The 26,338-nt window shown below is 37.1% G+C and overlaps 2 protein-coding genes across 2 annotated transcripts in view; one reads left to right on the top strand and one right to left on the bottom strand.

The window, feature by feature from the left end:
• Dbp21E2 (putative ATP-dependent RNA helicase Dbp21E2) overlaps window positions 1–1,380 on the top strand; it is a 19,800-nt gene extending 18,420 nt beyond the window's left edge. Inside the window, exon 11 of the mRNA XM_071590048.1 lies at window positions 1,224–1,380. Within this exon, the coding sequence (XP_071446149.1) occupies window positions 1,224–1,316 (93 nt within the window). The 3' untranslated portion in view covers window positions 1,317–1,380. The remainder of the gene's footprint in view (window positions 1–1,223) is intronic.
• A 5,501-nt stretch (window positions 1,381–6,881) lies between these two features.
• On the bottom strand, window positions 6,882–12,197 carry LOC139692466 (uncharacterized). Its single transcript, XM_071590682.1, has 2 exons — window positions 11,935–12,197; window positions 6,882–10,071 (listed from the first exon to the last, which is right to left on the bottom strand). Exons 1-2 carry the CDS (start codon window positions 12,195–12,197, stop codon window positions 6,882–6,884), a joined length of 3,453 nt encoding a protein of 1,150 aa, XP_071446783.1.
• Window positions 12,198–26,338: the final 14,141 nt, after the last annotated feature.

Here is a 26,338-nt window from a genome sequence, read left to right as displayed (position 1 = left end):
ATCCCCAAGCTTTAGTTTGTCAGTCAGCCAAGGGATTGCAAGCATTGCTGAGTGAATGGGAAATTTAGTGCGATAGATACTGGATGAGAATCAATATAAATAAAACAAAAGTTATGCTTTTTTCCAAAAAGAAAAAGGCTAAGCTAAACATTAAAATAGGAGGGCAAAAACTAGAGCAGGTAGAACAGATTACATATCTTGGAAGTGTTAAGGACCAATATGGTCAAAGAAGTAAGGAGAAGAATTGCGCTAGGAAAAGAAGCTTTCATATTGGAGGCTTTAGAAATGTTGGTATGGTAAAGGAAGAAGGTGAAATGGACTGGAAGGAAAACAAAAGTAGGAGTACTTGGTATGGTAGGTTGCTGGATTGTGTTTTTTTAGGAGTTACAAAATATTTATATGGTAGTTGTGTCCATCCGAAACCTAACCTAACTGGTAGATTACTTAGTAATAATAATTCTTCTCGGGAGTATGTGCTTTCACACACTTCTGAGAAGTATGTCAGCTTTTTTTACTTTATACTCTCCCATTAAGGTATGTCCCAGCAAAATTTTTAAAATTCTCTAATAATTTATATCTCTTTTTTAAGACAAACTTTCTTCCTTGTTTCCCATCTTTCCATTACCTACATCTTACAGTAACCTCAAATGATCTGGTTACCCTAAGGTAGTAACTAATTCAAAAAAGGCAACAATTCTTAGTTGTTGTATTTGCTGTGGGTATGTCTTCTAGTGTTTTCTGCCTTTTCTGTTAATATTTTAAATCACTAAACATTGTCTTTTCTGCTTTAGAGATTTAAGTGTTTTGGGTTGGAATTCTGTCTTTAAATGAGTAAATGGCTCAAAACACTACTTCCTCAAATCACACCGATATTTCAACCAAATGTCACTTTTTTATGGGAAAAATAAGCGCAGACTGAAATCAAACTGATTATTGCACTGTGTTCATAGAAAAAAATTAGAAAGTGACATTAGTTATACATTCATACTGGTTTTGAATCAAAATATTCATGGTTTTCTTTGAATATCCCTATACATTTTGTTTCCGTAGCATGGTATACTTTTCATGAGCTTTTAACCCAAATCATCTCTCTTGCAATTGGATAATTCCCAGTGAAATCCACTAATTATTAGTTGAATTTTTATATGGCTATCATAAATGAGAAATTCTGTGATCTAATTATCCACATCATATCTAATCCCAGTAATAAATTTATTTTGTAGTTGGCTGCACGTACTGGTGCTGAACTGCCAAATGTGAATGGAAATATCAAGAGGCTCATCATCCATCGAATTTCTAAATTAAGTACACCTTGATGGAAAAAATTGCTATTTGATTTTTTATATTAAGGTAATTTGTAAATACACTTATTGTTTGAAATTTCCGAACAAGATTTTATTTTGTACATATTTATCAAAGTTATTTTTGGACTCTAACCCTAGAAATATGGATGGGCTCATGAAATAATTAAGCTTTACAGGGCATCCTTAAAGGAAATCAGTCCTTCAGCTGTGGCAGCCTGATCATTGTCTTGCTGCTCTGCATGGAAGAAAGTTAATGGATCACGTTTCTCTTCTACGAGTTAAGGCTAAGCAGTTAGAGAACCCTTATAATCAATCCCTTGGGTATCTTTTTGTCACTTGCATCCCAAGCATACTCGGATGGCTCACTATTGGAACTACATCCTATAAATTAATAAAATTGGTGAGAAAATAGGCAACTCACTAAGTTGCAATTTTTCTTTTTGCCTAGAAATTAATTTCTAAAATTATTAACATTTTAGTAAAACTCATATCATATTTATTTTCCTTGTGATAATCAGATCAATATAATTCCAAACCACAAGTAAATCTATTGATTTTCACCGACGTGTTCTTACTGAACGGCCAGCAGTTAGAAAGTGCTTATTTCTTTAGATGATGAAAACATACCTTAATAAGCAAGGGAAGAAGCAGGGAACTTAAAGAGAAGGGAGTTAAACCTCTCTTGTTAGAAAAAGTTGGGGTTAAAGACTCTGGACCCTTAGTGTGAGAGATGGTCTAACATACAAGAATGTTTCTCCCTTAGATACCAGTGTACATGCATAAGTATGTTTCCCACAGCTTCAGAGTTAAGATTGCTCCATTGATAGAAGTGACCATTCTCAAATTAGACAATCAACTCCTAATAATTTAAATTCCTGAAAAATAAATTTAAAAGCAATAATCATATTTCATATGTACACAACAAGCTGTTTCCTTGCAGTGTAGGCACCAACAATAAAAATATAATTTTAGGAAACTTACTTTCTCAAACTAATTTCTTCTTTACTGCCCTACCTTACGTGTTCATTAGTATCTTTATCGTAGAAAATAATTGTATCATCCATGCTCTTCTATTCCTGAAACTTCCAATGTTCCCTCCCTTAAGATTGATTCTTTTCAGCCTAGCTCTTTTTAAAGCCTTCATTAAGCTATTGTAACTATTGGAAAAAATCTGAATTCCATAAGAAATTCATAGCATTGTCTCATCATTATCAAAGATTTTATGTCCTAGGATAGGTTTGTGGCATCTCTCCAAAATATCAAATTCCCTACCTGTCTCTTCAGTCCCTCAAAGCTCCCTGAACCAACATTTCCCATTACCTGCTTCCCATTAGAGGCTTATTCAAAAAGCAAGGGCTGTTTTCTTTTGATTAAATATTGACAGTTTAGAACTACATATGTACGTTTGATACACATGATCTACTGATTACTTCCAAGGCCACTGAAGTAATTGTTTTGATTCTGTTATCATTTTGCCTGTTGGTGAATACAGATAACTATGTCTGCAACAATCGTTGCACCCAGCAGTTGCCAAATGCATGTTGTGATTCAAATTTTGAGTGCGAAAGGATCATCAGGTGCCCAAATTCATTCGGAGAATATTCCACTCTATGGACCTTCTTGCACTTGGAACAGCGGCATGGTGGACAACACGGAATGCTAGACCGCCGTCAACTGGTTCAATTCACAGGCCATGAACTTCTATGCCGAAAGATTAAAGAAGCTAATGGGACATTACAAAAAGTGCTTAGAAGTGAGTAGCAACTATTTAGGAAAAAAGTAGGTTAGTAGGAAATGAAAATCAATGAAAACTTTTTCCAAGATACAATTTTTTATGGCCCAACCACCCATGATGTTGGAATGTGCCTTGTATTTCATTCTAATGCCCTTCTCTGTATTTTTAGTTTCCTTCAATGATAGTCTAAGTTTGCTTTGGTGTGTGAAAATTTATATTATCAATTTCCCCCTTCCTCTTGCCAGTGTCCTCCCAGTCTTTTCTCTCTTCACTCACTCTCAGAAATTCCTCTGTATCGTCATTCTTCCGCTGCCTCCTGGTTAATCTATTTCCTCATCCTATTTCCTGATTTGTCCTCTTGAATCTGATATTACTGAAGTACTAAATTATGACCTGAATCCACATTCATTCCCGAGCTCTGTGGAAATTAATTAAGCTCTCCTTACATCTGTGCCCACTATGTAGTCTAATTGATATATTTCTGTATTCCTGGTCATTTTCCATGATTACCTATGTCTATTTTGGTGTTTAAACTAAGTTTTCATTACAATAAAACCATTCCTCCTACAGTGCTCCATTACTTTCTCCGAGGAGTTATTTTATGATCTTAAATAACTGGGCCCTAGCTGAATTCCATCTTTCCCTTAGTCAACCATTCTCGTTTTTAAAATTCTTATTTGTGATGCCACTTAATTAACACTACATGGTGGTCCCTGTTGATATATGCCCCCTTGTGGCTTTCGCATTATGGTGTTTAATGTATCTGTTTCATGTGTAGATCTCCTGGGTGCTTGTCTTATAACATTGAAATTTTATGATCCAGGAAGTACGAAGAAATGAGTTTCCATGGTAATTGTAATAGTCTAATTTAATAGAGAAATAGAGTAGCTTCAGGCGTGATGTGGTGGAAGTCAAACGTAATGAATAATTGATCAAAGCACTTTCCCACATGAAAACAAAAATTTTATTTATTTTTTTATTTTACGCCCGGGTTTTGATGTATTACGTCATCATCAGGTCCTCATGATGATGTAATACATCAAAACTCGGTTGTAAAATAATAATAAAAATTTCAAGTGGGAAAGAGCTTCAATCATTTATTGATCAGTCTTGGAAAATGCAACAATTTCAGAGTGTAAAAGGCAAATGATTTTTACACTCTGAAATTGTTGCATTGAAATGCACATTAGTGGACGACTCCGTTAAAAGTTACTGTTGCAGCATCTACCGCAGTTTCTTTGGAAATTAGTCTTGGAGAAAATTAAATTCTAGAAAATTAATTTTTCATATTAATCAGGCTGCTGATATAACAGCAGATTATATCATCCTAAGTAACAAACAAGAAATTATGAATTCAGAGGATTTTGGATTTTAGACAATAAGACCCAATGGAAGTCTAAAATTTCATGATCAAAAAGAGTCATTATAAGATGAAATAATTCTGATCAATCAATCTTGTCTGTTTATAACCTAGTTATTTTCACATGAGGGTACAAGTAGTAATTCTGAGCCTAGAAAGAGTAAAGGATGATACCCAATTTCTGGCCAAGTTGTATGTATTATCACTGCCTCTTTAAGGAGCCTGGCACCACACTCGCAGCAATGTGCTGCTAGTTATTACTGCCATAGCTCTTGATAGTCAATAAAATATTCAAAAATAATATTTAAGCCATGGAAAGTGTATTGCTAAGATTGCAATTTTGCAGACTGCAACGCCATCTATATAGGACAGACAGGGAGGACATTCGATATTAGGATCAAATAACGCTGTTCATGCTTCACAAAGAAAGACAACAGATCCCAATTCTCCAAACATCTCTTATATTAAAATCACATCAGTGACTTCACAGCCGACATTCTTCACACTGAAATGTTTGGATGGAGGTTCAATGCTTTGGAGGAGTTGGAAATTTGTCAATCCCTTCAGTCTGACAGGTTTGAGTCAGTCAATGAAACATTATACCTCTCCCATTCCCACCACTTAAAATTCTTCAACGACTCCCAATATCCTCCCGCACCAATTCCACCCTCACCAAGGCAATATGATCATCTACCATCCATTAGTGAAGGTCAAACCATTGTAGACCAACACCTCCCCTAATGAAATGTAGAACACAATGAGTTTGTTTTTTTTCTGCCACTATTTCTAAGAACAGTGGTGCATTACATTGTGTTCTTCATTTAATGATCATTCAATTAATATAAACTTTTACAAATTTGAGCCTCCTCTAGACCGCTAATAGGTTGATGCACTTTAACTCAACTTACCCCCTCTCCTTTACTCCCCCTACCTTACCCCCTCTCTCCTCTCCATTACTACCCTCTTGGAGACGGACTATATAAATTGAAAAATGTTTACGTTGGTTACCTGATGATGATGCACAGCATTGAAACCATGGTCGTGAAATATCAGAAGTTTCTTTTTTACCCTCATAATGAAGGAATTCCACTAAGTTAAACCTGAAACTGTTATGTTTATCAAGTTATGCTGTTTCGAGACAGTTTCAAAGTGATGAAAAATGGTAAAATTATGTGTGCAAACTATGCAAATGCTTCCAAAAAACTTGCCGGGTGAAATTAGCATTAAAATTTTTCAAAGTTGTATTTACATTGGAAAGCCTTATTTTTTATAACTTAGGAAATCAAAATCATATTAGTAACAACACTGATATTTTTTTAAGTGCCCCAGGAGAACCTAGCTGGAGTAAGATTTAACAGAACATTCTTACACTTTAACATTTCTAATTCTTTTAATGCTTTTCCGACAACCAAGGTTGTACACACATTCACCTATCCTTGGTATTCATTTACCAAACAGCATTTGACAGACCAACTGTGGTGAATGAAGTTCTTACTTGACCACTGGCAGTACTTTGTCACCGTTGTTTTCCCATTGTCAAATTTTCTACTCCAATTGATGGTCACCTAGTTGACCGCAATATCAGCAAGAGTTCTTAAATATTAAATATTGGCTATTGGATTGACACCTTACATATAACAGCTGTTTGAGGTTAAAAAAAAAAAACTTCGTATTCATTCATAGATTATCTCACGTCACTTTATAATGAGGCATTTTCCAATCTTTCATTAAATCTATATAAAAAAATACATACATTTAAAAATAACAGTTGAGTCACACCTTCAAATAAAAAATAAAGAGTTTTAACTTAAACCATTACAGAGTTAAATTTATCAAGCAACCTATTCTCAATTTTAACATCTCATTTCTTAAAAAAAAATCTTTTGATACAATTTGGTTTACATCTATAATCCTTTTTTCCTCAGTTGAAGTAAGTAACCTGTTCACACTACCTCAGAGAGAGAAATTACAACCAATGATGGTGACCATCATTCTGTGTTAAGGTTTTATTAAACTCTACACTCTCTCTCCATTACTGAAAAAAAATTAAATACTTCTTAAAACTGCAACAGCATACAAAATCAAGCATCTTCGCTCATGCTAACATTAGCATAATTCATAAGCTAAAAAAGTTGTCCTTTGGGATTGATATATAGATAATTAATCTTTCACAGCGTTGTATCAATGAAGTGGTAACTGCACCTGACAATAAATATGATTAAACTTAAAAATAACTATGCAATTATTAGATGATAGTCCTAAGGACACATGGTTGAATTATTTATAATGTTAACTTCATTGGAGTAAGTCCAGAAAGGTATTACACAATCAATTATGCACTCCTAGTGGCAACTTTTCAAAACCTATCTTCACATCACTAAGGCAAGGAAAGGGAACACTAACCATGTAAGAAGGTGGACCCATTCTTGATACAATGATATTTTATGTTTAGTAAACCAGTGCCCCGCAGAAAAAGAATGAATTATTTCCTTGCCACTGATTTCAGGGAGTGTATCACCTCTTTCAACAATACTTTGACCCTATCATCACCTTTTGCTTCCAACATCTTTAATGTTGCCTCTAACTCCATCAAATACTTAACACCCTTCACCTTATCCCCAACACTGCAATATATACTTGCAAAATTATATTTAACCCTCAAAGTTTCAATGTCTATTTCACCCATCATGGACTTCAAGTACCCATATACTTCTTTCAAAATCACCAGAGCTTGCCTCTTTGAACCATGATTACTCAAATTTAGAGAAAGTTCTATGGAGTAATCCAGAAAGAATTGAGGAATCTCTACTTTTCCAGGGTGCATTTGAAGGGTATGATATATCATCTTCATTGTGGAGGATAGAAATTGGTGTTTCCCCATTGTTTGAGCCAACGACAAAGTTAGTCTCACTCTATATAGGCCATCTTCATCAACAGATTCAGAGGATTTATTTGAGCAACAAGATAAGATGTGGGGAATAGCCTCTTTCGTTCTGCCTTTTGCGACCAAAATTGAACTTCTTAGGCTTTCAACATCCACTCTCAAGATGTTATCGCTGCAGGAGGGCCCCATCTGTAATGTAATGGTGTCTAGCTCTTTCTCTGCATCGTTGATCTTTCCCATTCTGAAGAGCAACATTGCCATGAAAGCATTGGTCTTCAGGGTAAACACATGGCTTTCTCCATAATGATTCTTCATTGAATCTCTGATCCCAAGTACAGTTTTAAAGGATTCTTGAAGCTTTCCACGAGAGAAAAGAATATTAGCATGACACAGTGCCAACATAAACGGTTCCCCATTTAACTGTTCATCATTACTATCCATTACACCATCAATAACTGGAATTGTCTTTTGCCTGCTCCCCTCACTGCCTTTTCCAGCTTTTAACCTTTCCCTGCTCCTATCTTCTAATTCTCCCAGACTCTCGCACATTTCTAACTCTGGATTACAAGCCTTCTCTTGCATCAGGAGCTGAGCCCTTGTTATGTGTAACAGATCTGAATTTTCTCCCAAGATTGATGGACCATCCAAGAGGATCTCCTCAAATGCAATGGCTGCAGCTTTCATATTAAGTGATGTCGCGAGGAGATTACCATAATCATACAGCACTGGAAAGTAGTCAGGTTGTTTGGGACCTGTCAAATTACGCCATGCATCTAAACACTGTTTCATAATCTGCGTTGCTTTCTTAATGTCCCCAAAAAATTCATAAGCATGAGACACATCCCTCATAGCTTTCAAAACAGCTGGGTGAGAACACCCAAGGACACTTTTCAGTGACTCTAAGGCATTTGTAGAGAAAGTCAGAGCGGCTGCATATAGGCCCTGCTCGAAAAGTTGATTGGTTATCACATGTGGGACATCAAAATATTCCTTAACCAAAGACTTGTGTTCCACGGAGTAATTCCATACAGACACCTTATGTTGCACACCCATTGACCCCGTGAAACACATTGCCTTTCTAATCATGTCAACTTCCAACCCCAAATTCCTCAATCTTAGGCGGTTCACTGTTTGAACAATCCGGTGAATTCTTCCCTTTCTTCCGAGAAGAGATGTGATAGATATCTTTGATAAAATGGCAAAACTTTTCTCAATGAATTTCCTTCCATATTTTGGATTTGCATCACACATGGCATCCAAATCGATGCAATCAGGAGATACATATGACAGAATATTCAATAGGGTCAGTGCCATCTGGCCCTCAGCTGTCTTCTCCAAGTGTTTCAAGGTATGGACCATTACACTGTACGTTGTCTCCAAGTGTTTACCTTCTGCATCTACTGATAAACATTGCTTCAACAATGGCTCAATATTACTCCCCAGCACCTGAAGGTATTGATGGTTTGATAATGTCCTTCCTTCCTGCTTTGCCAGGGTCTCTTGGTCAAGAATGTATGAGACAGCTTGTGTAAGGGCCAGAGGAAAGTAGCACAGGGCCTCACATAGTTTTGGCCCTTCCTTTTCACACCAGATGGGTAGGTGACCTAGTGACCCCCGAAGTAGAGTTATTGCCTCCTTTGGATTGAAATGTTCAAGAAGAATCAGAGGAAAACCATCCCAATTCTGCATACGTGAAGTAATGATAAAGTTGATTTTGGCTCCCACCCCACAGTTTGGAAGATACTTCCTAATTTGACTCACAGACTCCACATTGTCATAGATCAATAATGTCCTCCTGTTCTTAAGCCAGTTGAAGGTCTCCTCAACAACTACGCCTATGTCTTTCAACTGACCATTGGACATCTTCTCAATTCCAAGCTTCTCAAATGCCAAATACTTGAAGGTGGACTCGATTTTCTCCATGTTTTCGGCATGTATCCAGATAATGTTATCGTACATAAACTGAAAGTGTATTCTGCAGTACTCTCTCACAAGCTCACTCTTACCCACTCCACCCAAACCGGCCAACACCAATTTTTTTGGCGGGCCATCCCAGTGCCTTGATGTCCCCCCAAGGAAATACAAGATTTGCATTAACTCCTTTTCTCTACCAACAAAATTAGAAATGGGTTTGCTCAGGTTGAACAGTAATGTTGGACCTTCTACACTTCCCAACTTCAGACACTCTATCAATTCTCTCAATACTGAACCTGAGATAGAGCTATTCCCTTCAAGCCTCTTTTGCAATATTTCTCGGATCACGTTCAAAAATTTGTCCTGAATAGAGCCTGAATTGCCCATAGATATTTCCAACTTCCTCTGGGTCAATAGATGGAGCCCTTCTGGTGTTTGGTTTATGATTACAAAAGCTACCTTATGGAGTAATTCTTGATACGCCAAGTCAGTAAAGCGATCGCAGTCTTTCATGGTCTTTTCACCCTTAACACCATCCTCTTTTTGTCGCAGAACTTCTTCCCGCACATAATCATTGATTTCCTTCCAGCCTTTAGAAGTGCCATGATATTTCAACAGTTCACAATGGAAAATGTAATCTTTGCTTTCAGAATCTCTAACCATGTCATCCAAAGATTTTAAATGCCCTGAACTACTCAAGTAAAAAATTACTCTCTTAATATTGGCAAATTTTCTAAGAAAATCATGATCTCTCAACAACCTTGCATATATCTTGAAGGGTATCAAATGATTCCTGCCAGCTAATGATGTGTTCGTGGCAGTAGCATTATTCCCAGTAGATTCTTCTATTTCAGCTGGAACAATCAAGCAATACCTTAAAAGAAAAAGAAATAATCTTTCATTGACAGGAAATATCATACCTATTGCTGAAAAAATATTCCACATGAAAATCCATGCAGTATACAGTATAATGATTTACAATATTCCAAAAATAAGATGATCTCTATTCTCCAAAAAGTATGAAGTAAATTTCAACATTTGATGCTAACTTAATTTCATGGCTAGAACATTAAAGAGTAGCCAAACAACTTGAAGACTATTCAAATTGTAAAATGGCAAAAGTGATGAAAATATGGTAATTCTCCTTTTTCATTCTGTGCCACTAATTCTAGTTTTTTAAGCAATAGAAAGCACATGTTATATATTTTCAACCATTTTTACAAAGTGGAATTATAGTTTTATGAGAACTATCATGAAATGAAGGGCAGAAAAAATTTCCTCCAAGAGCTAAACCAATCACAGCCAGGAAAAAATGACTGGCAAAGGATAAATTTTAATAAGGTTCACTAGTGCAGATTCATATTCATCATATGATACCAATGAAAAGAATTCATTGTACATAGTTAATGACTTATTTTAGTATAGTAATGCTATGAATTAGATTGTCTTTAAGGAGAATATACAATTCTCAAGGCTAATGAATGCGAGTAAAAAAATAATCAGAAAGTATGGATGGTTAAAAAATGTTCAAATTAAAACAATAAATACTATTGAAATCTAAATTTGTGAAATTGGAACATTTTAAGAAAAACAAGGTATTCTTAACTTTTATTTTGTATGAAGTAAATTTAGGTTTCAAAACATTTGAAAGGTGCTGGGGAGAGTTGCACACACAATCTGCCAAACAGATATTTAAGAGTTTACTATATTTCAAAAAGAAAAAGAAGAAAATTCAATTTTTTTGAGGATAATCAGGCAAAATTATATGGACCATAAAAAAACACAAACCCTTCTATGAATAAATGCTGAATCATGCAAATTTTGTTTAAGTATTCAAGTTTTCAAATGACATTTATTATGAACAGTGTTAGTAAATAATCTCCATTTATTATTTTTGTTATCATAACATCAAAACACTAAAGATCTTTTTCTGTCAATTCCAAGCATCATAACCTGAAAACTTGGGGTGCATCTTGTGTGCCAGTTATTTTATGGGCTGGGAAATACATTGTGTATTATTTTTGCCTTTACCTAGCATTCTCCCTCTTTCATCATTTTCCACCTTTACCATTTGTTTTACTTTTCACCCATTTGATTTCCTCGATTTTTCTCCACGCCCACAACTCAAAAGCCTCCGACGTATGGCTCTTCCCTGTCCCTAAGACCCTATGTTTTTTTTGCAATGCAAATCTGCTTCATATTAAAGTTAAAATTTTAATATCATATGTCATAGTGTAACAGGAAGTTAATAATAGTGTTGTAACACATAAATTGTATTTGAAATCAAAATTACTGTACATTTTTCACTTAAAAAATTCAAGAATTGTAACAGCCTCATCCTAAACAAACGCAATTCTTTCTTGTCACTTATAGTTGCACTACCATTAATATTTGTAGTAAAATATAATGCAACACTGCTACATGCAAAAAAGTGGTAAAATATCTGGCTGCAGATCTATTCAGAATACCATTTTGGTGGAGGATAATTTAAATTTTTAACAAAACATATCAAGAATAAAGTATATAGAATATAAAGAATGAAAACCTCCCAGCCATGGGAGAAATATTATCAATCTAATGTTATTTTCCATGAGTTGCATAGGACTAAATACACATCTCTAAGTTGAAAATTTAAAGGACTTTGGTATAAAATGTGTATATTACCCAATAGGGATCTTGAAATATGTATTTTAATTCTCCGGTAAGCTAAACACAATTAATGTTCTCTTTCACTCACCACCCACAGTCCGCATTGGCATTTCCACATTTCTTATACATCAAAATGATATCCTTAAGGCAGGGTCCTGTGTGGCCTTCATCTCTCTTCAATGTCCACATCTGGAAATCCTCTACATCCTTGTCGAAGCATGCCTTCACAGCAAACTGTTCCAGAACATTTATCCGGCACTTGAGGGATCCTGTATGGTGGTCTTCATTTGTCTCTCCAACCAGGCTCAACTCAACAATTTCTTCTTTACTTGGAGAAAATCCTGCAGCCATGGTGACCAGCTAATGACCCTTGTGCACGGACTGAAAATGGCCCGCATTACATTCTGAAGTTACTTTTTCACGAATATGCATAACTTATAATTTTAATGAGTTATTTTTTAAGATTGCATCACCAAAATTCATGTGATCAGTAGCTTTTTGGTGCACTACAATGAAATTAGCTTCAGCTGTCAGATTGACCTATTGATAGAATAACAATACATCCCAGGAGTTTCAATATCAATAAGAGGTATTCCAGCTCATCTTTGCCGTTAAAATTTATTTTAGCTAGGGAAATTAGGGTGAAAAATGTTAGGACTAGTTAAACGCAATAGACATTTTAAATCAACCAATCAGGTCTTCAGTTCCAATTTAAATCAAATGTAAATTTTCAATCAGAGATTTTTCACAATCAATAGAATTTTTTACATCTACTCTTTCAGAGATTGTTAAGGGGTAAGAAGAAACAATTGTTTATCAAGCCTCCTAGTTGACAGTATGTCAGTACAGCCATAAAATTGGCACTGAGATATATGCCCCAGGCCTAATGTTTAATGACTGGGGGTAAAATAGTAATGTGAAAAAAATAATGTATGGTAAACACTGTCATTAACTACAATGGCATAGCCTGTCCCACATGGGATTGTAGAACACAGTTATCTGTGTTGAGTTACAGTCACTCATACATGCTCCTAAATTGTGAAGAATTACTCTCTCATGAATGTGATCCTTCAAATAAGCTTATATAAATAAAAGAAGGGAAATAGAAAATAATACTAAAGCTACATATGCTATCCTATTCAAGGTTTAATGAGGAGAAAATCCTATGCCAGTGACTCGCCAATTGTACTGAAATTCAGAAAATTTATAGAATAGAATATGTAATGAGGAAACTTCTAACGAACACGCTCTCAATCAGTCACACAATTACACATTAACTAGCTACATGGACAAATAGTTCGTGAGGAAGAATAGTTGGTGCCAATTATTTTGGCAACCAATACTAACAAGCACATGTAAGGACACCAAAGGAAAGAAAGTTCCCAAAACCCTTGAGACCAAGTATTTCATTTGCCAAGCAGGCCTCTTCGATTAGGAATAAAACTTGATTTCAGTTGGACAGAAATACCTGTATATACATGTAGTTTAAGAGATGAGGGCAGATCATGGAAGATTGCTTTGAAGAGTGTCTGTGAATATGCAATACTTCTTAATTGGCCTAAAAGAACACAATGTCAGTCTTATAGGATGTTGAAAAATTATAAAAACAATTGAAATGAATTAGCAAAACAGTTTAATAATAAAAGGGCGTGAAATTTCTCCTGATAATCCCAAATGAACTTGACATGAAGGTAGATAAATTTTTTGGGTAGTTATAGGTTAAGAGGAGGGGTTATGAGAAGGGACATTTCTTGGAGGGGTAACTAGATATTGATTATAAATAAAAACAAGAAAGATGTGATTCGCTGCTGTGAATATCCACAAGTTGTCCTTCTAATTTTAGTATGGCAATTTTTTTATGAAAATTTAGTGATGGCCTGGTACATGTCTTGAACATTGAAGGTCTTTAATATTTTCAATCCCAGCCTCATAAAAATATAAGGCAGCAGTTTTTCTCAAAATGACTACATCTAAATATATTCTCCGGATTCTTAATTATAAGTTCAGATATTATTATTATTATATAATCCACCAGCTAAGGTAGGTTTTTGATGGACATAAATACCAAATTAATATTTTGTGACTCCTAACTAAACAAAAACCAGCAACCTACTCTACATCAGGTCTCTCTTCATCTCTGTATACTTCCTTCATCCTGTCCAACATCCCTATCCTGTTCCAGCCCTTTCCTTGTTTGCCTAACATTCTCCCCAATATTACAGTCTTCAACATCCCACTGATGACAATACGCCCTTCATCCATTTTACCCGCCTTCTTAGCCATACCTAATACTTCCTAATTTGTTTTTCTTTCGGTCAATTTCACCTTCTCCTCTCTTCTCCACACCCACATTTCAAAAGCCGCCAATACACTTCCATTCTCCTGCTTCAGTGACCACGTTTCCGCACCATGCATAACTATGCTTCATATCAAAGTTTTAAGTCTTTTCTTAACATCCTTACTCAACGTACCTGCCATCAACTCTCTCCTCCTGCTGAAAGCCTCTTTTCCTAATGCAATTCTTCTCCTTATATCCCTACTACTTTGACCATGTTGGTCCAAAACCCTTCCAAGTTCAGATATTAATTGTCAAATTAAAGCTTTTGAGTTGGGGTTTTGTGCCTCTTGTATTAATGATATTGTTTTAAGTTCTTTTCACACATATGGTGGGTGGCAGCACTATACTTTTGTTTGGTGTGTTTGAAGGAAACAGACTAGTTTTCAAGTTTGCTCACTAGATAAACCTGCTATTTAAAATTCTGACTTGTCTTCAAGCTTGATTGTTGTGGCACAGGGATATAGAAGGCTCATGGTATTAATAATCAGAAGGCATCTCCCGCAGTTTCTTTGGAATCAGAATAAACTTGAGATGACTGATACAGTAAGATTGATAGCTGCTTAATGCAGATGTATTATATTTTAAAACAACATTTGGAACAATTTGCTCACACATTTGCTGAGCATATTCAGTTTATGCTTAAATTTTTTCTTTGTATAAGATAAGGGACCATTGCAATAAGAATTGTAGTATTTGCCTTCAGGTTGTGAGTAAAAATAGGTTGCAGTTGATTTCATTATGTTGGCAGATCAATAACAATAATCTTGCAAAATAACCAGGGAAAATTGGATTTGATGTCCTACATAAGTTATTGTAGGATGCGGTAGTTCAGGGGTAGAGCATTGGACTACTGACCAGAGGGACCAGGTTCGATTCCCGGGCAAGCCTCTCTGGGCACCATCAGCTGAACCCAAGCAGTGTGATGTTTTAAGTACCAGATCTTCTTGGGAAACCTTAACTGGCACAGGGAAAGGAACTGGACCCCCTACCCTGATACATGAATTTCAAATGCCGCTTGGCTTAGTCCTGGGTGAACTCTGCCATCACTTACCAAACTGACCTTTGGGTTGATTACTGTGTTCATGGTTTTAATAAAAGATATTACCATATAGTAATAAATTGAGAGTTGCCCGGCATATAAACCATCAAAAAAACTCACTAAAGATGCAGGTATATGCTCATTTAGAGATACAGTAAGCATTATGGGCTACATAAAAAATAAACCTCATAATTATGGCATAAAATTGTTCATATTACTAATGCAGGTAATGGGTGTGTCCAAACTAGGAAGTTTATGCAGGAAAATTTTAAGCTATCAGTAATGTATCTGCAGAAGTTCTGAGTGTACTACAAAATATTTACATGAAGATCACTGAATCTATCTGGATAGGTTTTCTTTGATTATGGATCTCTTTCACAAATTATCTATATGAACTACTGATGCAGTGGGAACTGTACATACAAATAATAATTTATCACCACATGTGTTCAGTTCTAAGCCAAAAACGGTGATATTAATTTTATACAACATGGAAATCTCATTTTCGTGTAATGACAGAACAAGAGAGATGTGCTCATTGGAAACACAACACAGCTGACAAAAAGCACATATAGCACTCACACACTAAAGAATGTAAAAGAAAACATAGAACCTGTAGTGCTGGATTACAATTTGCTTGAACCTGGCATCAATTTTAGCAATCAGTGAAGTAATAACCAGTTCAAAACCGGTAAATGAATTGGGAGGACAAACCTTTACTTCCATTTGCTTAGCTTGGATATACTTCATGCTGAACATATAATTTAGTTAACAGTAATGTAACTACAATTATTCCTTTCTTTGTGAACTTGCTCAGAGGGTTTCTCGACAATTCAATTGAGAGTAACAATATTTCCAAGGATTTAGGATGACTGACACAAAGGCACTGGTCACATACCATCCATCTGTGACAAGCATGTAAGTTAAGTATGCTATGTATGTCCCTCAAAATTCAAAAGAGCCAATTTAAATGAAGCAAAAAGAAAACACAAAGTACAAGTATCAAGGAGAATGTAGAATTGCTTTCAAGTTGAGAATCTTGTTTCAAAATTATTATTTCAACTGGTTTTCATTATAACATGATATTTGTATCGAAATATTACTGGGTCAATATTTTATATAATGCAATATTTAACTTTCAAATAAGTCGCGCATGGACACAGAAGCGACGATGGCTGCGAATTGTTAGTTGGGTAGACAAGAGCAAATTCCCTGGGTCCATGCAAATAATTTATTGCATTTGCAAGATGATTTCTCTATACAGAATCCAGCTAATCCGTATCTACAGCTTACAGCGATCCTCACGACTAGTCGATGCGTGTCTCATATTTCCTGGGAAGGGTTTTCTCAAGAATCCCTCGTGGTTCCTCGAGTATGGCGCGGTTGCCGCTTTGGCTCAACCGCTCCCCTCCTTTCCATTAACGCCCTCCCTCCTCCCACTCTCTCAAGGGATCCAGGGGCGATATATAATATGATTTCCATGGTAGCCTTCAATAGCTGCAGCTGCGTGCATAAATTTGACCCTTGGGAAGAAGATACAATTTTATCTACACCACGACCCCTCGGAACATTGTTTAAAAAGTGAAATATTTTCATAAATCTTAAACCACATATCAGCCAGCGCGAAAACTAAAAAGTGAACAAATTAAGGAAAAGGGACGAAAGCTTCAAACCATGCTCTTAAGATATTCTCCTCTCAAGTTTTTTTTCAACTGTCTGATGTCCGAGGTCCGATAACACTTCCCTGACGATCTGATGTCCGCGGTCAGATGACACTTCCCTGAAGAACACCTGAAGTAACTTCTACTGCATTTCAGCTAACTCCATCTATGACTACTATTAGAGCCCGGCCATTCAAAAAGTCCTTAATCCAACACCGGATAATTTATTTATGCCGTATGCTTCTAGCTTTGCGAGTAGTTAACTATGAGGTATTTTGTTGAAGGCTTTCTTAAAAATCTAGAAAAATCGCGTCTATTGGAACATTGCTTTATCCAGAAGTAAGAATATCATGAACAAAAAGAGCGATTTGTTTCTCGCAGGATCTACCTTTTCGGAAACCGTGCTGATTTTTTAGTAATTACTTCGGATTATCGAGGTGTCTCACGATCGAACTGACAACTATATGTTCCATTACCTTGCACGAAATGGATGTGAGGGAAATAGGTCTGTAATTACTCGGTTCCACCTTGTCTCCGTTGTTAAATATTGGTGTATTGTCGGCCATTTTCCTATCTCTGGAACCTGGTGATCTGCCTGCGACTTCTTAATTATTATTTCTGGATACGGCGCTATTTCCGAAGCCAGACGTTTAAATATACGAGCGGGTATTTCATCGGGCCCGGGGGAATTATTGGGCTTAATATTTTTCAGCAAACGTTCTATTCCATTATATGAGATTTCAATTTTGGGCATCGGTTGACCGGCACAATTGGATAAACTATCTGGAGTATTCTGTGAGGTATTGGTGGAAACCGCTTTGAAATAAGGAATTTAATTAGTTAGCCTTTCCCAAACTGCTGTTTACTCTTCCGCCTTATATCACTTTTGAGTGAATTAACAGTTGACTTATTCTTGAAATTCTCTGAAGTATATAACCAAAATGCTTTCGGACTCTTTATCAAAATTTCCGCTAACCTTTTCCTTTTCACTCACCTAACGCTTAACGAAATCCGTTCCTGGCATTCGCCCTCGATATTTAGCAACTGTAAGTGATCTCATTCTTTCTGCCGCTATAAATATCATCTCAATCATTTTTCAACTTGGCGTCGCATATAACCTTTGACTTTGTAATGTCATTCTAACATCCGCGTTGTACCATCTAGGTTCCGTGTTATCCCTTACATATTTACTGGGAATGAACTTGTTGACTGCTGAGCGCGTGATCTCAAAGAAGTGATTCCACGTATCCTCATCATTTCGGTGATTACTATCTTTCTCAAAAATAGCCAATTGATTCCGTAGCAAGCATTTATTAGGGCCATTGTAGTCACCTTCTATAAAAAAGTAAATTTTCCTATTAAACTTCGAATCTCGGACCCAGTGTAGCGAAAACTTGGCATTTACTGCCCTGTGGTCACTAATTCCTTTTTCAGTTTCTATAGATAAGACTTTTTCGAGAATATTTGTTGCCAACAAATCAAGATTATTAGCACCCTTAGTTAGTGAAGTGACAAGTTGATTCAACGAGTTCAACGTAAAAGAATTCAATATCGATTCGCTGATATCTTTGTCTTAACCACCCGTTTCAAAACTATATGTGCTCCATTCAATAAATGGGCCAATGAAATCTCCACCGATTATAATTATGAGTTGGAATAAGAAACGCTTGATTTGCTGATCTCATTCTAGCATTGAATAATTGCCTGTCGACTGGAGGTCTGTAAAACGCGTATACATACGAGGGTCATCCGGAAAGTAGTACCCGTTCGTGCCGCATGAAGTGCTGACGACGCGAGTAGCCGCTGGACGAGGTCAGATAGCTTCAGTGGCTTGTCTGCCTTCTCTGAGCCAAGTTGCGTGACGCTAGCATTGCCTGTGTTGTTTCTGTGATTGTTTACAATGTTTAAAAAAATTGAGAACGCCGCCAGTTGTGAAGTGAGGGCAGTGATTAAATTCCTCAATGCAAGAAACGTTCGCCCATGTGATATTCATCGCCAATTAAAGGAGGTGTATGGAGACAATGTAATGGACGAGTCGTCTGTTCGGCGGTGGTGTCGCAACTTCAACATGGGGAGGGGGAACACACACGACGATGAGCGTTCGGGCAGACCGTCTGTCATTACAGACCAACTGGTGAGCTCAGTTGACGAATTCGTGAGGAACGATCGGCGCGTCACAATTGATGACATCTGTGAGCATTTTCCCAATGTTTCTCGAACAATTGTTCATGAAATTGTTAAACACCATCTGCATTATGCAAAAATTTGTGCAAGATGGGTCCCTCGCGTATCTCAATGAGCTGGCGGCGAAGGACTATGCAGCAGGAATACAGAAACTTGTCACACGTTATGACAAATGCCTTAATTTGCTTGGAGATTATGTTGAGAAGTTGTTTAAAGTATTCTCTTTCAAATAAAATTTTTATGTTTGTTAATATTTACTTTTGTGTCTTTATTTCACGAACGGGTACTACTTTCCGGATGACCCTCGTATATTATTTTGGATCGAGGCCTTTCAACTGAGAACCATACGCTTTCCAAACCATTATCCGGAATTACCTCAGCCCTGCTGACGCAAGAATGTTTTACTGCAATACAGACACCGACTCAGATTCTATTTTTTTGTCATTTCTGCGAATGGAAAAGGATTTTGGGGAGAATTGACCGTCGGCAATATCAGCAGATTACCAGCTTTCTGTCCCAATAACATATCTGCGCCTGTGATTTGAATAAGGTGATTATATTCTGCGGCTATGTTTTTTCAACATCGGCAATTAACTACCAATACAGATATTTTTTTTAGGCATTAAGGTTTTTTGAATTATTAATGAGGATCTTCTCCTTATTAATATGGTATTCGTTATAACATTTTCCGTCCGATGCTACATGATTCATGTTGAATGTATTATTGCTAGCACTAAACCTCACTTCATTATAAGCTAAATAATTTGGCAAAAGAGACTTTCAAGACCCACTAATTGACCTACACGTTTGATAAGGTATGGGATAGCTGTCAGCCATCGTCCAAGAATTATTAGAAATTTAGAATGCTCCTAAAAGGGAAGACTTAATGCCTGTCAATGACAAGTATGAATATCCTATAAATTATTAAAATATTCTTGTTTATGTTTTATCTTCGTTTACAATTTTTAGTTCCGAAAATTCCAAAATCATTGTACATTAATACAATGTACGAAGTCTGTTCAAAATGCACCGCGAAATTTGAATTTCCGCGGGTTACGTATATTTGATTTTCGATTTTTTGTTATGTTGGTACTTACGTCTCTCACGTATGCCGAAAAGTTCGCCATTTAGAATGTTCAGTTAATTGTTCACAGCTGTTTGGCTTGGACGTGTTTTGGCTTGTCTTCGATTTTTGCCTGTTCCAAAAAATGGATCAGAGGTTCTGTGTCGAATTTTGCGTGAAAAAAAGAAATTAAGAGCGCGGAAGCATTCCGAATGTTAACTGTGGCATATGGAGGAGCTACCTGGGACCGAAGCAACGTTTATCGGTGGTACAAAATGTTCTCAGAGGGCCGGGAAGATGTGAACGACGAAGAGCGTGCCGGACGCCCGATTACATCAACAGACGAAAACATCGATGAAGTGAAGAAAATAGTATAGGCCAATCGTCGAATCACCGTTAGAGAAGTTACTGAAGACCTAAACATATCGATTGCCTCGTACCAATAGGTTTTTAACGATGACACAGGGCGCCGCGAAATTCGTGCCAAAATTGCTCAATTTCGACCAAAAACAGCAACGCATTAACATTGCTAATGACTCTGTGTGCGACGACCCAAATTTGCCCTTGGGCGTCATAACTGGCGATGAATCATGACTTCATGGTTACGACGTGGAAACTTAAGCTCAATCATCTCAATGGAAGCTGCAGCACGAGCCAAGACCGAAAAAAGCGCGCTAAGTTCGGTCGAATGTGAAAGTTTTGCTCAGAGTTTTCTTCGATTGCACGGTGCATGAGCTCTTGCCACAGGGTAGAACGGTAAATAAGGAATATTACCCGCAAGTTATGCGCAATTTGCGCGCAGCAATCCGCCACAAGCGCCCGGATTTGCGGAAGAACAAAAGTTGGCTTTTGAACCGTGAAAACACCCCTGCTCACACATCGTTACTTGTGCGCGAATTTTAAGTCAAAAACAACACCCTAATGATGCCGCAGCCACCGTATTCCCTAGACCTGGCCCCCAGTGACTTTTTCTTGTTCCCGAAACTGAAGAGGCCCATGAAAGGACGACGTCACGCTACGATTGACTACATAAAGACTGCATCGAAGGAAGAGCTGAACAAGATCACAAAAAATGATTTTTGAAGTGCTTCGAGGATTGGAAAAATCGTTGGCACAAGTGTATAATATCTTATGGAGATTACTTTGAAGGTGACGAAATACATATTCATGTTTAAATAATTAATTTTTGAAAAAACAACTAAGTCGCGATACTTTCAGAACAGACCTCGTATAGTATCAGTCTATTAGTGAAGGAACAGGAAATTCCAAGAATAGGCATAACCGTAGACAATGCAAAGGATATCATGCGATAACAAATTAGGGTACTTCTGTGTCATGAAGAATTTCTTCCTGCCCAAAGCATTGGAAAGTGTAATGCAGGCAGCGTGTAGCAGGGCACAAATTATGGGAATCTTTTATTGAAGCGACAAATTTTTATGTTCAAACGCAATTTCTAGAAAGCCCGATTTTAAATGGTGAATAATATGATATATCGTCCTTGAGTTGATATCTGCGGATCCACTGAATTTACTGCATATCTTATCAAGAATATGAAAGTCGTCGATAACATTTTCTTAGTAATTCTCGAGTGGACACCATTACCGATCGCCATCTTTGTGTGCTATTTTTTCATACGGTTAGTAAAATATTGTAATCGTATTCTCTATGGGTACGTTCAGGTTGATTGTAACGGATTTTGAATTTTTTCACATTGCTGCTGCTGCCGGGGACTACCGGGGTGAGAAATATTAGCGGCATACGGGCAACCAACCATTGACATAACAGTTATAACCACGGACAACCAACGCGACTACTTGTTAAGAAAATATCGTTATTAATTCCAAAAACAATAGTTATGCAACAAAATAACCATTTTGTATGGAATATTTCCCCATTTCGTAGATTTGTGCACATTTTCTCCTAGTTATTCGGCCAGATGTTTTCGTCTCGGTGCCGTGACTCGCATATGTCTTCCAATTGCTTTAAATTAGACAAAGCAAATTGGACGTATTTATTTGCTACGCATAAAAGTAATACATTTACTTCAGGAAAGTACTACGATATGGTATCCATTAATGCATTCGCCCGCGTGAATTCCGCTCAGAATTTAACAGATTTCACGCATTGTCGACACTGCTTCTGCATTCCTTCCCCCTCTCCGACATCTTCCATTCTCGTTATCAACTTTCTACCCCCTCAGCGAAACAGCGAGGCAACCAGCTAGAGACACGTCTGCTACTCACAGAATATATTTCTCAGAACTACCACGAGGTTCCTCACACTTACCCTAGTCTTATACGCAGTCAATAGTCGCCACAACGTTGCCATACCGCATGACACACTAGCAATGGTACGGCCGTCAAATGGAGTAGCGAAGAACCATGCCAGATCCAGAAGCTGTCTACAAAAAAAATGCCTTCAGATTCCCTCGTATAGTTGTCTCTCCGGTTTTTAGAATAGGAACTTCCTTGCACTTCTCAGGTTAAATCTTTCAGCCGAATTCATCACTCATAACTACTTCGAATTAGTCGATAAAAACTCCTCTTCCCACCTTTCCTTAAACCATGTAAGTAGCTCCGCGGGATTGATGTCAATCCCAACGACCTTATTTGATTTCAATTTCCTAAATGCCCTTCATATCTCGGAATTGAACTCCTCTTCCCACCTTTCCTTAAACCATGTAAGTAGCTCCGCGGGATTGATGTCAATCCCAACGACCTTATTTGATTTCAATTTCCTAAATGCCCTTCATATCTCGGAATTGATTAAGCCTGGAACTTGCTGGAAAGCTATCATAATTTTCTAAATCTAAACCTATCTAACTTTGCAGGCCTAATAACCTTACCGCACAGTTCTATATATTTCAACCATCCCTCTTGGATCTTTTCCGGCTCGAGTAATAGTTTTCCTTACCTTAGACTGCTATCACAGATTTTTCCCTCCTGACTTTCTCACCTACCTATATAGCGCGCCAATTTCACCCCTCCTCTACAAACTTTCCACATCCTCCCACTGCGTCTTCCCCACGCTTCTTTTGCTGAATTTTATAATCGTCTCAATTTATTATTTAACTCTTTAGTCTTCCTTCTACCTAACTCGATGTTTTTTGGACTCCAATTTCCTCCTCTCCTCTATATATTAAATCGTCTCATCCATAATCCATGGTTTCCTTGTCCTCTTCCTATCAACTGTTCCTGTAGTGTCTTTAGCGGCTTTCGATATCCCTTAATTGATATATATTCCCATTTCTCCTAGATAGTACTCAGCTTCCTTCCCTCACTCATGAATTCCTCTACAGCCTCCTGATACTCCCGTGACAATCCAGTTAAAACTTCTGCATTCCATTTCCAAAACCACCTCACCTACCTTATCTTTTTGAATCGGACGCTACACTTCTATGACTACTAAATTGTGAAGGGTCTGAATCCGCTCCCGGGAAACTGAGAATTTATCAGGTTATTCCGAAATCTTCGCCAACCCACAGTATAATCTAAATGATACCTATCTGAGGAACCTGGCATTTTCCATGTATACCTACGCTTTTTGCGATGTCTAAACCAAGTGTTGGTGAAATTTGTTGGCTCCGGCGTAAATTTAGGGAATTTACACGACGTAAAATGAAATAAATAGAATCGCTGATTACGTCCTACGTCGAAACCTTGGTCGTATTTTAATGAAGTGTGAATGCAATTATCAAGTTACTCCTTTCACTTAAATGTGTTGATCATAGTTCACCACTGTCTCTTGCAGAACTCGATCGCTTTCTCTCCGTGGTCATTCTTTATTCTCGAGTTGTAGTCCCCAACCCCGCGATCATCTCTTCCTTCACCATCGCGTTTCGATCCGCAAAAACTATCAAACGCTTCCCTCCAGGAACACCCTCGATTATATCCTCCACCTGATCAAAAACCTTATCGACTTCTTCCTCCCTACGATTACTTGGTGTCATGCGTACCTGAACAATGACTAATTTCGTTGGTTCTGCTTTCACTTCCACTAAGAGTATTTTATCATTCGCTGGCTCTGTTTTTACTATACTTTTTCCCTATTTTTACTAAGTATTATCTGTGTCCACCTCTCGCTGGCTTTCTTCCCCTCCGCTGTATATTGTTCTACAACTATCACTCCAGTAATCGCGGCTCTTCTTTTTGCCAAATTAATTTTGCACCGTGCATTGTAATAGTAGAAAAGACAATTTTACAAATGTGATACAATTCAAGGCTTTTAAAAGTCCCTCAGGTAGCATTACCTCACACTGATAAGCCTCGTTCAAAAGCCATTCTGAAGGGTTTGGCCAGAAGTAACGTACCCGCCTGGAGCAGGAATCTAAAAACAATTACTTTATTTTTTTAAATAAACTTAGGAGAAAGAGAATTTGGTAAGAAATTTCAATTTATTTACTTGTTATTATTATATATTTTTAGTTTACGGTAAGCGCATGTGGAATCCTATCGAACTAGTCGACACTGGCCGACTGGTCGACACAATAAATTTTTGCCTGCGGAAACGCTAAGTCTTTGATTCTTTCTTCGTGCTTAACAAATGGATTTACAAAAAACATCGGCCTCAACCATCTCTCAAATCATGCGGACTCACTTGAAAAATTTCATTTTTGGAGTTTTATTTTATCACAATGGAAAAATTGAGTCAAAATACATTTCAAATAATATTTCATGGCTCTTGAAAAAATACATTGAGTTCGAAGAAATTCCCTGAAAATTCACGATCGCAGCGAATTCCCTGGAGTTTCCGGATTTCCCGGATAACGATGGGCACTATTTATGTGCGTGTTAGTATTTTGTGCTGAAACATCTATAGCCTGTTCCAGCACTGACAGAGTCGTCGGCCAGCTATTCAATTACCAAGTTCAGTCAGTATATTTTTAATTATCTAGTACTTGTTTTCGAAGAACCGCAGCACGTGACATTCGTTATATTCCTTTGAAATAGTGGACAATAAGACTCCTCTTTATCTCTCTTAAGATACACCAGCCTCAATGACTTCATCGTTGAGGGAAGACTCATTAAGGACAGATTATTCGGAGGCACCTTATCTCACTCTATACATTTTCCTCTGGACAGTAGCGCGTATCTTAATATTCTGCATTAAGCTCACTTCGAAACGATAACTCAAGGGAGTCATTTGGGAGCCTTGCGAGGTCGATGCAAACTCGAGGTAACTGGCAAATCGTGATGCTAGCGGTTGCACAAAAAGCCACGTTGAAAATCAAATATCTTTGATGCTGGTTAACGTCCATATTTTTATATAAAAACAAATGATTTATTAATTCAAAAAAAGAGAGGCAATTAAGAGTTTCTTCAATTCAATAATGCATTTCTCCAGTCATATTCACTGGCGTTTTGATGAGAAGTAGGATAGTTAAGATACGAATAAAATATTAGTAAAAACGTGAATATAGAGCGAGGCACTCACATTATGGATTACAAAAATGGTCATCCTCATCCTTAAAAGCCCTGAGAACACCGTAGATTGGCAGTTTTCTGGTGTGGGTATGGATTAGAATGAATAAAACAAGTTGGTCAGTTAGTAAAACTAAATTTTGCATATAGTGTGGAAAAAGAAGAAGTAACTGATGTTTAATTCATAATGATATAACCATGGACTTTAAAATTGTTTTACATTGGTTGTTTATGAGCAAAATTCATTGATATGAACTTGTATTTCATGTTTAGATTTACTATTTTTAAACACCACATTCGAGATGTGAAAAACAAATTGAAACGCTTGTTTGATCAACTTTCGGTGACGATGCAGGAAAAGCTTACGGTCGTGATGACGAAAACTTAAACGGTAACGAATGGCAGCAATAAATGCCCTAGCAAATGTTCCAATAATGAACAAATATTCATTCATTTAAGGGATTACGATGTGTTCAAAAAATCAATAACAAATATATAAATTTTTAATTTATCGTAAAACTTCACATTTCAGTAAAAAATATTCTTTTCTCAGTAATGGGAACTAAAAGTTTGTCAAACGGTTCTAAGTGGCTTGTTTAGTATTTTTCATGGATCTTCCGTGTCATCCCAAAAACAATTGCACTCTTACTGCCTAGGAAAAGAGTGTACCGCGGTTAACAGACTGCTTATTCAGGACAACATCTGGAACTACCATAATTGTACGAGTAACTAATAGGTCAAGAGGAGAATAGTCGGGCATTATCAAGCACAATGTCTCGCCTCCTGC

The sequence above is a fragment of the Hetaerina americana genome, unplaced genomic scaffold (genome assembly GCF_022747635.1).
Source record: "Hetaerina americana unplaced genomic scaffold, ioHetAmer1.1.p SCAF_4, whole genome shotgun sequence".
Lineage (NCBI taxonomy): Eukaryota > Metazoa > Arthropoda > Insecta > Odonata > Calopterygidae > Hetaerina > Hetaerina americana.
The sequence above is the reverse complement of the archived record's forward strand: the minus strand, read 5'-3'. Positions and strand labels throughout refer to the sequence as shown.

Coding starts and splice junctions, on each gene's coding strand:
- LOC139692466 (XM_071590682.1), bottom strand. CDS start 12,197: ATGGCTGCAGGATTTTCTCCAAGTAAAGAAGAAATTGTTGAGTTGAGC. Junction 10,072..11,934: donor GCCAATGCGGACTGTGGGTG/GTGAGTGAAAGA, acceptor TTTTCTTTTAAG/GTATTGCTTGATTGTTCCAG.